Source organism: Eumetopias jubatus, unplaced genomic scaffold (assembly GCF_037043125.1).
Source record: "Eumetopias jubatus isolate StellerSeaLion01/CBP00866 unplaced genomic scaffold, mEumJub1_p1.0 scaffold_15, whole genome shotgun sequence".
Taxonomy (NCBI): Eukaryota; Metazoa; Chordata; class Mammalia; order Carnivora; family Otariidae; genus Eumetopias; species Eumetopias jubatus.
Window position 1 is genome coordinate 94,767,291 of NW_028274821.1, and position 14,289 is coordinate 94,781,579.

Here is a 14,289-nt window from a genome sequence, read left to right on the forward strand (position 1 = left end):
CATAAGGCAACTCAATGTGTATACACTTACCTTTGCTTGTACAGCATAGGAGACTAACCTAAGCATGTCTGGTGCCAGGATGAGGTGATCTTTTTAAATGTTCATGTAAAACTGTTGTTAAGTAGCTTGAAGGAAAAGCACACTTTCAGGGCGCCTGGGGGCTCGGTCGGTGAAGCATCTGCCTTCAGCTCAGGTCATGGTCTTGGGGTCCTGGGATTGAGATCTGCGTGGGGCTCCCTGCTCAGCGGGGAGTCTGCTCCCTCTCCCTCTGACCTTCCCTGTTTGTGTTCTCTCTCTCAAATAAATGAAATCTTTAAAAAAAAACACACACACACACTTTAATTTAGCTAATTTACATAAGTACAAAGAACTGAATGTCTCAATTCACACAAGAAACTGACAAGTTTGAGCTGGGAACCAAAACCCTTCCACTCCCACAATAGCAGACTCCTTGCTATCAGGCAGAGTCACCATTTGCCCCAGCAGATAAGGTTTATTTAGGAAGCCAACAGCTTCTTTGTTCACCCTGTAGAGCCCATAAGGTGCACTGAGCCCTATACAGTCACCTGTGGCGTACAGGAAGACTCTCAAGGAGATGGTCTGAGGGCAGTTCACTCATAGAGTCACACTCTGGGTTTTATTTGTGGAAACGGTCTTTATGACCTCAACCAAACTCTTCCCTAGCTCAGCTGCTCTCCCATTTCCAGAGATGAAGAACGTGATCATAAAAGGAGCAGGTAGCTAGGAGGTCAATGTCCAAGCTCGCTGCTTCCAGAGAGAGGTCACAGTCCCAGCCCTTGTGCCCTGCAGCACGGCACCAGCCGCCGCTCTTCATCATGTCCTCTGTGAGTGGATGGAGAGGCGTCTTCGGTCCGCTGCCGCTCTCAAGTTTGGAATGACACTCTTCCTCATCCTCTGCTAGATGATGAGAACAGGCTGCTGGTGACTGATGTACAGCCTTCAGGCTGTAGAGCTGTGAGGCTTTGGCTCCTACGTTGCCGTAGGGAAAGGCCTCTAAGCAGCACGGCTGGTGGGTCTGTGACAGATTGCCAAAGTAGAGCCAGGACCAGTCAGCTCCATACACCAATGAGCTGGGCAATGTATGGGACACAGAGACTGTGCAGGCTTCCTGCTTCTCTGGAATGAGACAAAACATGTGACGTTACCCGGGGTTGATCTCATCGCTTCCAACCGATGGCCCCTGCCCACTCTTCAAAGGGAGACTCTGCTAAAAGCAGCCATTCATTTGTCAGCAACCACTGTGTATCACACAAAGGGATCCTTCAGCCGTGGACGGGTGAGGAGAAGACAGACCTTCACTTGCAGGGAGTGCACCGTGTGCGCACCTGCGGGAGAAATCAGCCTGGCTACAGAAACACAGGGGCGAGGGTGCCTTTCCAAGCTGGAGGACTTGGCAAAAGTCTCTTAGTGAAGACTTCAAAGCAAAGGACAAAGGAGGTAGCCAGATGGGAGCAACAGGGATGCATGAGAAACAGAGAACAAGCATGTGTGAAGTATAGAGATAGAACAGGACACACCTGGGCAACCACAAGTGCCCGTGGCTGAAGTGCCGTCAGGGAATGGCGACACGTGTCTGGAGGGTGACAATCGCGCAGAGTCCTGCATGCTCCATAAAGTCTGGGTGTGAGTTTGGAAAGGAGTCACTAAAGAGTTCAAGCGGTTTTCCTTATGGTGAGTTGCTGTGGCAACTCTGAGGACGGAAGGAGGTCCAGCTGGAGAAGGCTTGAAGCAGCGTTAGCACAGGAAGAAAGGGCAAGGTGTTGCCAAACCTGGGACAGTCTAGGGTCCAGGGCAAGGCCAAGGGTGGCAAGAGCAGCTACAGGACACTAGTGGCCGGTGACCAGCGGTGTGGACTTAGAAAACTGTCACCAGCTGGAAGGCCTGGTGGCCAAAAATCGAGGGAAGTACCCAAAAATCAGTAGGGACATGTGGCACACACAGGAGACGGCTTTAGGGGGTTTTCATGAGAAAGCTCTAGGATGATGTGAACATTATAATGAGTAATGACAATAACACTGTACAGCCCACTGAGTAACATAAAAGCCATGAATCTATATGGATAATTAGTAAATACAGATATAGGGGCACCTGAGTGGCTCAGTCGTTAAGCGTCTGCCTTCGGCTCAGGTCATGATCCCAGGGTCCTGGGATCGAGCCCCGCATCGGGCTCCCTGCTCAACGGGGAGCCTGCTTCTCCCTCTCCCTCTGCCCCTGCTTGTGTTCCCCCTCTCTAACAATAAATAAAATCTTAAAAAAAAAATTGTAGGGCGCCTGGGTGGCTCAGATGGTTAAGCGTCTGCCTTCGGCTCAGGTCATGATCCCAGGGTCCTCGGATCGAGTCCCGCATCGGGCTCCCTCCTCCTTGGGAGCCTGCTTCTCCCTCTGCCTCTTTCTCTCTCTGTCTCTCATGAATAAATAAATAAAATCTTTAAAAAAAAATTGTAAAAAAATAATGAACAACCAGACAAAATCAACAGAACACGTGAACAGGATCTGCAGAGCACTCTGCCCACGGTCATAGAGCAAACTCTTCTGAAGAGCACACGGAACGCTCTCTGGGACCGACCACACACGAACCCACAAAACGAGTCTCAATAACTTAAAAGGAATCCATGAAGGAATAAAATTAGAAATCAGTAACAGAAAGAAATTTAGGCCAGTCACAAAAATGTGGAATGGAACAATACACTCATAAATAACTAATGAGTCAAAGAAAAAAATCACAAGGGAAATTAGAAAGTACTGTGAGATGAATGAAAACATACCACACCCCAAAATTGATGGAATGCAGCGAAAGCAGTGCTCAGAGGACAACTTCTTACTGTAAATACCCACGTTAACATGCAAGATCTCACAAGGCTTCCAGATGAGAACTGCACGTTCGCGTCACTACCAGAACCGATGCGCGCAGTTGGGGGAACTGAAAACACAGAACAGGAAGCCCGGAGCACAGGCCCGTGCAGAGGAGACTGGGCTTCAGAGCAACACTGGCCAGGTGGTGTCTCTACTCACTTCTTTGTATGGACAAGGAGGGAGGGGGATCACAAACAGAACGAGGAGGGAAAGGGGGCACTGGCGGCTTGAGAAAAAAGAAAACGTGAAAAAGTTCTGACAGTAAAGAATGGCTGGCAGGAGAAAGGCCACAGTTCGCCTGGCAACTCCAAGGACCCACTGTAACAACAACCTAAAGTGAGACCCCACAGGGTTACTCTTTCCCTCCAGCCCCCTTGTGTGGCTCAGGCCCAAGTGGAACTGGGTCTGACCAGTGCTGGGTGCTGCCCAGAGAGAGTGAGCAAGGGAGCAAGGGGAAGGCAGCTGAAGCATATGTTGGGAACATGAGAGCACACAGACCACCACACTGTGCGCAGGCAGGAAGAACGTGGCAGGAGCTGGGCCAAGGATGGCTCTGGAATGCTCCTGGAGCAGAGTCCTAAGAGGGCAGAGAACAGCTGAACAGCAGGAGGTATCAGAAGAACTGAGCTGGCCAGGTAAGACCCACAGCTAAGGAGCAGAGTGCTGCAGACTGAGGTTCGAGGCTGGCCCAGTTACGGGCCTTGGTGAGATGGTGGTGTGAGCCTGGGGATGTGCAGAGCAAGGGGGCAGGAAAACTGGGAACCCCCACCTCAGGCCTGGCTGCCAAGGGGCCCCTACTCACCTATCGCCTTTTGGCAGTTGAAGATCTTAAAGCCACTGTGCATGCACGCTGCCAAGAGCAGGTGATGGTGGAAAGGGTGCCACTTGAGCCTCCACACTCCGCCTTGCGTGGGCATGTCTGCGAATGGCTGCTTCATGCTCCGAGTGTCCCATAGTAGAACATGCTCATCATAGCTGAAACCCACCGACCATAGGGATCACGCAGGAAAACCAATGCCCACTTTGCCCCCACGGCCCCCAGGTGGCAGGGGACACTCCTGGAGAAACCCATACTACTCATTCCTCTAGGACAAAGTCCCTTTCCCCAAGCCCCCCAGATAACTACACTCTGGTATAAGAGTTGGTCCAATTCAACAACATTGCAATGGTCAACATGAGAAAAGGGAGTGAAAGATGGAAGACAGACCCCTGTGACCCAACCCTAAGGGACTCACCTTCCTGTGGCCAAGATGTTCTCCCGATGGGGACTACTCTGGATGCTGCATACACCCATGGAGTGTCTGTGGGCAAAAGTGCAAGGCCTGAGCAAGCTCCCACGCAGGGGCACGTCTCCAGTGGAGAGTCCACGGAAGGAGGACAGGAGGGTTGGTGTCACGTGCCGAGGGCCAGCCCTTGATAATCTACCTCTCGCTAGTGAACACAGATGTGCCCGGTGTCCTGGTGTCCCAGCCTTTCAGAAGGGCGTCGTCCCCACCTGCGTGGGAACAGAAAGATCCACTGACAACAGGAGGCAGCCACTCCTCCGGGAGGGAATTTATGCCCATGGGGCAATCCCTGTGGATGACTTTTCCTGGGTGATTTCAGGTTGCCACCAGGCAGGAGAGCCCTATGCTAGAACTGTGTCTTCAGACTTGGAGAGGGCCTCCACGGGGAAGACAGGAAAGGCTGGGGGGCTCAGGCTACAGGAATAAAAGGGAAGCCCAAGAAGTCAGGGAAAGAATTTCCAGGTCACAACATGGCTAAAGTGGCTTCTCTTTAGACTCCAGCAATCGATGCTCCTGGCTGCCGCAAACCAAAGTTGCCATATCAAAGAACTCTGAACCAGAACTGCATGCAGGAGGCAGCAAACATGAGCACTTGAGTTTCTGGAACCTTCAGCACACCCCCATGTGTTTTAAAGGGAAGTGCCCTTTGTAACCTTACAGTAAAGAGGACCCCTGCTTGTCTTGGGGAACTGAAAAAATAGGAAGAAGGGGGAGCTGGCACCATAATGCACCATCTCTGAAGAAAAGCAACAACAAGACACAGGTGCTGGTGGCTATCTAGAAGGAAGGGGAGCAAGGCTGAAAAGCAGGGCCCACAGGGAGGATGAAGAGGAGCAAAAGAAAAACATCTGGGTCTGATCACTCCATCCACCCATCCACTCAACCGTCCATGCTCCCATATACCCACCTGCCCACCACCTATCCACCTTCCATTCACCTACCTGCCCATCCAACAGGCAGGCTGTACTGTAGTACACTACAGTACACTGTACTGTACTGAGCACACTACAGACCCCTGTAACAGACAGAAGGGTTACAGGGCGAACGTGACCTACAACTAAGCAGACCAAGAGAACCAGTGCACCAGCATGATGCCTGCAGGTGAGCCTCCAACACGAGCTGCAATCCTGTGGCACAGTTACAGAGAAAACTGGCAGTGGCTTCTTTACACGCAGGTCTCTCCTGTCTCACATCCGTGTTCATCCTGCACACGCACATCCGAGTCCTACCACTTTTCCCTTGTGTGCACTACTCCCAACTTGGTCTGAGGCCTTCTTGCCACCACCCGCATGGCAGGTCTCCAGGCTCTGCCCCCACCGCCTTGCAGTCTCTACTCAACACATTAGAGAAGAAAATTCCCTTCAATTCTATGATGTAAGTCAGAAAATGTCATCCCTCCGCTCAACATCCTGCTATTGTTCCTATTTCATTCTGAGCAAAAGCCAAAGTCCTTCCTGTGGCCTGCTCTCACTACTTCTGTTCTGCCACCCTCCCACCGTTCTGGTCCTGCTGCTGTCCTTGTGTAGCAGGCTCACTCCTGCCCTAGGCCTCTGCCTGCGGTGACCATGCTCTGGTCGACCTTTCTTCTTCCCAAAGCATTTATCACCTCTGAGCTACTGTGCCCTCTGTTCACTCATTGTATGCTATGCTCCATGACTGCTGCCCATCTCTCAATGTAAGCTCAGTGGAAGCAGGGACTTTTGTCTGTCTCGTTCACTCATGGATCTCAAGCACCCAGAACAGTGCATGGCACATAGTAGATGCTCCATAAACATTCACTGAATAAACGAGTTGGTGCTGAATTATTAAATCATAGCCCCCACGATACCCTTGCTCTGAATTAGCTAAGCCTCAAGGTAATACTAATCCAAGAACAAGAAGACCTAAAAAAATTAAATCTTGGGTTGCCTCACTGGCTCAGTCAGAAGAGCATATGCAACTCTCAGGGTCGTGAGTTTGAGCCCCACCCTGGGTGTATAGATCACTTAAAATACATAAGAAAAATTTCCTTAAAAGAAAGAGAAAGAAAGAAAGAAAGGGGGGGGGTCTGCTTAAGCAACCAAAATGCAGCTGTTTCTGGAAGACAAGAGACCGTAGCTGAAGTCAGGAGAGCAACAGTGCAGCGAGAAAAGGGCACCAGACAGACGCCAGAGGACACGAACACTTTCAAGCAGAGGGGAGGAGCCAGCAAAGTAGAACGAAGAGCAATCAGAAAGAAGAGGAAACGTCCAAGGTGACCCGAGGGAAAGACGGCGCCAGGACAGGGTCAGCACGGGAACGTTGCTAAGGGAGTGCTCTCTGGACCAGGCCACTGAGGAGCGGAGTGAGAGCGGTTCCGGCAGAAAGGCGGGGACCATGCAGCCCCCTACAGTCCAAGAGAACGTCCCTGGCCTCACCGCTCACTGTGGGGCTTAGCACACTACCAGCAACGGGATGCGGAAGGAAACGAGGGTCCGATCTTTTCTTTGCCTCTCTGCAGATCCAGCAGCTCCCCTTCTGCCTTTTCTCAGGGGCCGATGCCCCCACCTCCCGCCTCCCATGTCCTACAAGTCTTCCCCACTTGGTCAAGAGAGGCGGGTCACAGCTATGGCTCCTGCAACCTCTAGTTCTAGTAATTTCTCATTCTCACACCAGCACCCACAATACATACCACTCACAATGCCAGGGAATCAACCCTATCTTCTCTTCGGGAAGGTAAACTGTATCCAAAACGGAAGGAGACAATCCTACATGACAAAGTCAATACTGGACACAGAAACAGCAGTGGGAAGTGCGGGAATTCTGGATTTCTCACAGCAGGAGCAATGGACCAGGTGCCAAGAATGGCAGGAGACAGGGCTCCCACGGCTCCAACAGTGTGGTCAGTGCTACCCAAGACCCTGCAAAGCCTCAACAGCTAAGTAGCGAGTACCCACTACAGCTTTTGTCTCCACAAAGAGTCAAGATCCCGACACAACCAGAGTCCTGGCCCCGATGTGTGCCACACTTGCTCCCTCCCTCCCTCACGGGGTCGACACCCAGCGGAGAAGTACCAACCTGAATAAACGATTTCTGTCTGCCAGTAATTGAAGGCAGCAATCCAGGCCTCAAAGTGATGGGCATGCCACGTGGCCACCTCCTGCAGTGCCGGCCCCGCCTCATTCACCTTTAGCAGGTGGAGCTGCCCCTTGGAGTCGCTGCTAATGATTTTCAAGGGCTGGTCACTGGCCCTAGACACAGGGAACCAATGGAGAAACCCAGCTGAATTTATTCACTGACCCAAACTCATCACCCTCTTCTGGTTCCCAACTGGTGACACTCCCAAGACATGTCAAGGGAGAGGTTCTCCATGGACCTGGTCCATGGACTTGCCCTTTAAGATGTTTGGGCATCTGGCAGAAACCAAAACTACCACTTAGCTTATCAAAATAAACCCATGTCAACTTCTCTTGATGAAAACACCATCCCTTTTATCTGAAAAGTTGGAATGTTTTCTTTCTAGATTAGGACTGGTAAGTGATATTCCCAGACCTGGGAAGCCACAGTCAAGGCTGGTGCAAGGTTTCAATTCTCTCTTGCATAAAGAAACGAAAGATTCCTCAGAGGAAAGACTTGGGGTCCCTCACCAACACCGGCCTTTACCTTTCAGTTCTCCCGGTGGACCAATCCAGAGACAGGGCCAGACACTGCTTCTCCAGGGCAAAGCTGGAAACTGGCTGCAGTGTGTAAGCATTCTACGGACGAGAAAGGAGCCCTGTCAAAGGGAAACAGCCCAGAACCCTGGAAAGACGATTCCTCTAGCTCAGGTGGCCATCATTCCTTCATCTACTACTAGATGAACAAAGTGTGTTAGTCCTTGATTCATCACAGAATGAGGACACTGGGGGCCTGGCCCCTGCTCTCCAGGAGTTCACACACCTGCAGGAGGACTTTCCCACACATGTGACCTGAGTGGAAGTGGGTCTCTCTGCTTTTCAGAACCCCTCACTGTCCATGCACCCTAGACACAATCCCACCACCTACACGGGCTCCAGGAAGCACCACTGGCGAACACTCCCCACTTCTCCCCGCCTCAAGGGATGCTGGGACACTCTGTCTTCAGGGACAGCGACAACTGGATCTTTCCTCTAGTTTCCGTTTCAGAAGCCACAACTAGCCATTAAACACTGTTTCTCTTTTCTAAGATACACGTAACTTTTTTTTATTACCTAGGCAAGCTGGACAGTGCTTAACTCCCTCAAAAGGCTCCTAGCAGGCTGCTTCCTCAGGGTCCTCTCTGCAGGCTATCTGCTCTTGCCAGAATCTCGTTCGTGGGCCCACAGTCTTCCCCAGATTATTCCCTCCCTCATTCCTCAGAGAGGGCTGCAGCAAGGCCCTTTACACACAAGCCCTCAGCTGCCATGACTCCGACAGCAAGGGGACCTGCTCCAGTCCCACACACCTGCACTAGTGTGTCCCTCCCACCAAGTGAGGGCTTGGTCTTGTGGGCTGTTTACTTCCCTCGACTACAGGACTTCCCAGTTCTCCCGATCCTCCAACAATCAGATGCAGTCATTTTGCAAACATGTGGTAATGATCAATACCAAATGCTCTGAGAAAGCCACATGGGAAACATACGCCTTCCTAATTATGGGTGACAAATACCACTTTCACATAGGGAATTCATTGCTATTCTTGGCCCCAGCATCATGACCTAAGAATGCTGGTCCAGGCTTTCCATACAGAACTTTCAGATCCAGTGACAGGTGAATGAATACCCTGTCAGTTCAGCCCTTCCACTGGTGACACATAGGTGACCTCTTCTCAGAGTTAGATGCAGAACCCAATAATTTAAAATAGACTGCATGCTAGATTAGGATGTTTTATGATAAAGTTTGCCATTGAACAGAAATCATGTTACAAAAAGGTTTGTAGCAACACAGCCTCATGCCCAAACCCTCTCCAATCAGCTTCTTTCCACCCCCCCACTAGGACAACTCCTGGTCCTAGTCACTGACCTCAGATCCCACCAAGCGGAGTAGCTCTATGGACCCACCAGCATCTGCCACACCCAAGAGGGCATGGCCGGCCACCGGGATGTGGCACCTGAGGGGGAGAATTCATATGCCAGTCAGAACATAGGATACACCCAGAGCACAGGAGAGCATTATGTATCTCAGTAACTTATTATTTAAATTTCAGCTCCAAAACCAGGTTGTAGCCTACAGTTCTGTTCCAAGATTCCCCAGCTTATCAATCAGAAAACGAGCATCACTTCCCAGACTCATACCAACCCTAGGACTTGGAAACTGACCAATGAAAGGAGCCCAAGTCCACAGTACGCTCCAAGTGCCAACAGGTGGGCAGAACAATAAAGAAATGAAAAAGTTCAGACATTTCCCCATCTTATTGAATGCTGACAGGCATCAGGCTCCCTGATTAAATGAACAGATACTCGTGGGGCGCCCGGGTGGCTCAGTCGTTAAGCGTCTGCCTTCGGCTCAGGTCATGATCCCAGGGTCCTGGGACCGAGTCCCACATCGGGCTCCCTGCTCAGTGAGGAGCCTGCTTCTCCCTCTCCCTCTACTGCTCCCCCCCTGCTTATGCTCTTTCTCTCTCTCTGATAAATAAATAAATAAAAATCTTTAAAAAAAAATAAATAATAAATAAACAAATGAACAGATACTCGTGACAAATTCCAGGCAAGAGGAATTGTTACCAACATTATACCATTTCATGTCCAGGATTGCAGAAGTCTCTCTTCTTTGGATCTCAAGCAGGGGGCAAGCAGAGCTGTCCTCATTGAAACTATACAAGTAGAGACGACCTAAACGGACTTGAGGCTCATCAACGTCCAGTCCACTCTACAAAAAATGCAGATGTATTCTCTGATTACCCTAATAGATACCGAGGGACCCAAGGGATGGAAAAAGGAATCAAGGGAAAGAAAAGGCTTGCCAAGATTCGGGGACTCTGGTGGCTCAGTAGGGGAAGCCTCTGCCTTCAGCCCGGGTCATGACCTCCGGGTCCTGGGATTGAGCACTGTGTCAGGCTCCCTGCTCAGCGGGGAGTCGGCTTCTCTCTCTGTCCTTCCCCCTGCTCGTTCTCTCTCAAATAAATAAAATCTTAAAAAACAAAACAAAACAAAGACTCTGGAACTCTACCTGGAAGCAATACTCCTGATTTTCTGAACTGGAGAAATGTCTCTTCTCTTGTTATACTATTAATGGGCAGGCAGATAAACTCTGCTGGGCTCAACATAATATGCTCCCTTTTTTTTTTTAAGTTTTATTTAAATAATCTCTACACCCAACGTGGGGCTCAAACTCACAACCCTGAGATCAAGAGTTCCGTGCTCTACCGACTGAGCCAGCCACACGCCCCTAGAATGCTCCTTCCAAGTGGGCTAACAGGGACCAGCTATGGTAGGGTCGCCTTGGGTAGGCAGACCCAGTCTGCCCTGAAAGGTCGTGACTTAGGCCTGTTGCTGGAGTGCCAGTTCTCATTCTTTTAAGTGTCCTGGTTTGCGTCTGAATAGATGCCTTCGAGAGATTAGGTATAGCTCCTTCCAATTCCCATTTTCTCTTTATTCTAGGCTTCATCCATAGACTTGAGCCACACCTGCATATAAGGTACTTTCAAGATGCCCATTCCAATCGCCTGGCTGGCTCAGTTGGTGGAGAATGGGGCTCTTGCTCTTAGGGTTGTGAGTTGCTCGCGATGTTGGGTGTAGAGATTACTTATATGAATAAACTTAGAAAAAAAAAGATGCCTATCCTAACCTACCTTCTGACCACAAGACCAATGTCACTTCTTCGTCTCCTGTGTGACTCCACACAGACTTTTCTCTTCCAGCCTTCCCCACTGCAGGCCCGACATGCCTCCACATCTGCGGGGGGCTCTGCCGGTCTCAAGTATTTTCCCGCCCTTCCTGAGACCTCGCCTCAAAGAGCAGCGGAGCTTTTGCTGCTCGAGACGCCATTTGGGGAGCGCAGACCTAGAGAGCCGCGGTCAAGACCGCCTAAGGCCAGAAGGGCACCGCACACCTTGCTCTCAGGGTCGGTGGGCTGGTCCTCCGGCTTCTGCAGCTGGTAGGTCCCGCAGGCCATCAAGTGCCGGCAGCCTTCCAGCGGGCACCACTCCACCGAGTCCGCGGTGTACTCCGTGTCCACCGCCTGCAACAGCCGGACGCGACTTCCCGTCACCCAGGAGTCAGACGGGGCCGCAGCGGAGACCCGGCGGCGAAGCGGGGGTGGCGAGGCCAGGTTGAGAGCGGGGCTCGGGGCCGGGGCTGAGGTCGGCGGTGAGGGGGGGGGCTCGGGGCCGGGGCTGAGGTCGGCGGTGAGGGGGGGGGCTCGGGGCCGGGGCTGAGGTCGGCGGTGAGGGGGGGGGCTCGGGGCCGGGGCTGAGGTCGGCGGTGAGGGGGGGGTCGGGGCCGGGGCTGAGGTCGGCGGTGAGGGGGGGCTCGGGGCCGGGGCTGAGGTCGGCGGAGAGGGGGGGCTCGGGGCCGGGGCTGAGGTCGGCGGTGAGGGGGGGGGTCGGGGCCGGGGCTGAGGTCGGCGGTGAGGGGGGGCTCGGGGCCGGGGCTGAGGTCGGCGGTGAGGGGGGGGGGGTCGGGGCCGGGGCTGAGGTCGGCGGTGAGGGGGGGCTCGGGGCCGGGGCTGAGGTCGGCGGAGAGGGGGGGCTCGGGGCCGGGGCTGAGGTCGGCGGTGAGGGGGGGGGTCGGGGCCGGGGCTGAGGTCGGCGGAGAGGGGGGGCGGTCGGGGCCGGGGCTGAGGTCGGCGGTGAGGGGGGGGGGCTCGGGGCCGGGGCTGAGGTCTGCGGTGAGGGGGGGGGGTCGGGGCCGGGGCTGAGGTCGGCGCTGAGGGGGGGGGTCGGGGCCGGGGCTGAGGTCGGCGCTGAGGGGGGGGGGGTCGGGGCCGGGGCTGAGGTCGGCGGTGGGGGGGGGGGTCGGGGCCGGGGCTGAGGTCGGCGGAGAGGGGGGGCTCGGGGCCGGGGCTGAGGTCGGCGGAGAGGGGGGGCTCGGGGCCGGGGCTGAGGTCGGCGGTGAGGGGGGGCTCGGGGCCGGGGCTGAGGTCGGCGGAGAGAGCGGGGATCCGGGTCGGAGCCGCGGTGCGGAGAGAGTCCGACTAAGTTCCAGGTCGGTCCTTTTTACTTCCGCAATCGCCTCCCACCCTTTTCCGGGGCACCGGGGGCGGGACTTCCGGCCGCCGTTGCCGCCTCGCGTGAGACCGGGCTCCTGCGCCTCCTGCCGGCCGGCGGACCTCCGCGGGCCCCACGCGGGTCTGGAGGGACGGCAGAGTATCCAGACGTAATCGCAGAAGAGCTGGGCTCTTACAAAGGGGTGCGGGGAGGAGAAAAACAGGGCACAGAAGTCGGGGTAAGCAAAGGGCCTACACCTTCAGGGAGCCAAGTCCAGGGTCGGCTCCAAAGGGGCTGGCCATGCCTGCCCTCTGTCCCTCACGTCCATCCCAGGGGGCCTGCGGGTACAGCGCAAAGACCCGCCCGCCAGGACAGCAGAGGAAGGAGCCAGGGCCCGCTGGGGGTGCCTGATGCGCCGCCGGCTGGGGTGGTGGGCCGGAAGGTGGACAGAGGGCCTGGAGAAAAGCCAGCATCTGGGCCCCAGGGGCAGGGCTCGGAGGACACCCAGCACAGCCATGATCTGATCTGAGACTGAGCAGACGCTGCTGCCATTCACGAAAATGAACATATTCTATAGAAGAGGTTTGGGGAAGGCAAGCTTTGGACACTGTTAAGGATGGATTGAATTGTGTCTCTCCAACAAGATATGTCGAAGCCCTATCCTACAGCACCACAGAATGTGACATTTGGAAACAGGGTCTTTACAGAGGTAATCCAGTTAAAATTAGGCCATTAAGGTGGGCCCTAGTCCAATATGACTGGTACCTTTATGGAGTGATTTGGTCTCTCGGGGACAGACCCATACAAGGAAGATAACATAAAAACAGAGTTTTGGGATGATGCATCCACAAGGCAAGGGACACCTGCAACTGCCAGAAGCCGGGAGAGGCCTTTCCCATGTGTCCAGAGGGAGCATGGTCCTGCAACACTTCTGACCTCCACAAATGGGATGATACATTCCTGTTTTAAGCCATCTAGTTTGTGATACTTTGTTACGATAGCCCCAGGTAAATGGACAGGCTGACGTTGAAATCTACATGGATACCTGGGTACCCAGCCTGTGGTTTTTGAAGTAGGGCTTTGGCTGGAAATACAGCTGAGTCAGCAGCTCAGAGGACAGCTGACTGATCAAGAAACAGGACCGTCCAAAATGGCGGAACCACACACCTGTGCCTGGTACAAGAAATGGTCAAGGGGAGCATGGCTGGCTCAGTTGGTAGAATATTCAACTCTTGATCTTAGGGTCATGAGTTTCAGCCCCACACTGGGTATAGAGATTACTTAAAAAAAAAAAAAAAAACTTGAAAAAAAAAAAAGGGCACCTGGGTGGCTCAGTCGGTGAAGTGTTTACCTTCGGCTCAGGTCATGCTCTCAGGGTCCTGAGATCAAGGCCCGCATGGGGCTCCCTGCTCAGCAGGGAGTCTGCTTCTCCCTCTGCCCCTCCCCCTGCCTGTGCTCTCTCTCCCTCAAATAAGTAAAATCTTAAAAAAAGAAGGGGGGAAGAATGCCTGGGTGGCTGTCAGTTAGGCGTCTGCCTTCAGCTCGGGTCGTGATCCTGGGGTCCTGGGATCGAGTCCCTCATCGGGCTCCTTGCTCAGTGGGGAGCCTGCTTCTCTCTCTACCTGCCACTCCCCCTGCTTATGCACTCTCTCTCTAACAAATAATCTTAAAAAAAAAAAAAAAAGTCAGGGGCGCCTGCGTGGCTCAGTCGTTAAGCGTCTGCCTTTGGCTTGGGTCATGATCCCAGGGTCCTGGGATCGAGCCCTGCATCAGGCTCCATACTCCACGGGGAGCCTGCTTCTCCCTCTCCCACTCCCCCTGTTTGTGTTCCCTCTCTTACTGTCTCTGTCAAATAAATAAAATCTTAAAAAAAAAAAGTCAAAGTCAAGGGGCACCCGAGGGGCTCAGTCAGTTAAGGGTCTGCCTTCGGCTCAGGTCATGATCCCGGGTTCCTGGGATGGAGATCCACATCAGGGATCTGCTTCTCCCTCTCCTTTTGCCTCCCCCCACCCACTATCATGTTCCTTCT

The 14,289-nt window shown here is 53.5% G+C and overlaps 1 protein-coding gene across 2 annotated transcripts; it reads right to left on the minus strand.

Annotated features, from left to right (window-relative positions):
• Positions 1 to 312: 312 nt before the first annotated feature.
• On the minus strand, positions 313 to 11,418 carry DPH7 (diphthamide biosynthesis 7). 2 transcript variants are annotated; one of them, XM_028094631.2, is made up of 9 exons: positions 11,165 to 11,418; positions 9,849 to 9,982; positions 9,137 to 9,224; positions 7,782 to 7,873; positions 7,197 to 7,369; positions 4,300 to 4,369; positions 4,110 to 4,175; positions 3,677 to 3,849; positions 313 to 1,137 (listed from the first exon to the last, which is right to left on the minus strand). In XM_028094631.2, the coding sequence occupies exons 1-9, from the start codon at positions 11,225 to 11,227 to the stop codon at positions 686 to 688; spliced, it is 1,311 nt and encodes a 436-aa protein (XP_027950432.2). In that variant the 5' UTR covers positions 11,228 to 11,418; the 3' UTR covers positions 313 to 685. The 2 variants fall into 2 exon arrangements, with proteins under 2 accessions (XP_027950432.2, XP_087875060.1); XM_088018934.1 differs by lacking the exon at positions 11,165 to 11,418 and having other exon boundaries at positions 9,842 to 9,917.
• Between the last annotated feature and the right edge of the window lie 2,871 nt (positions 11,419 to 14,289).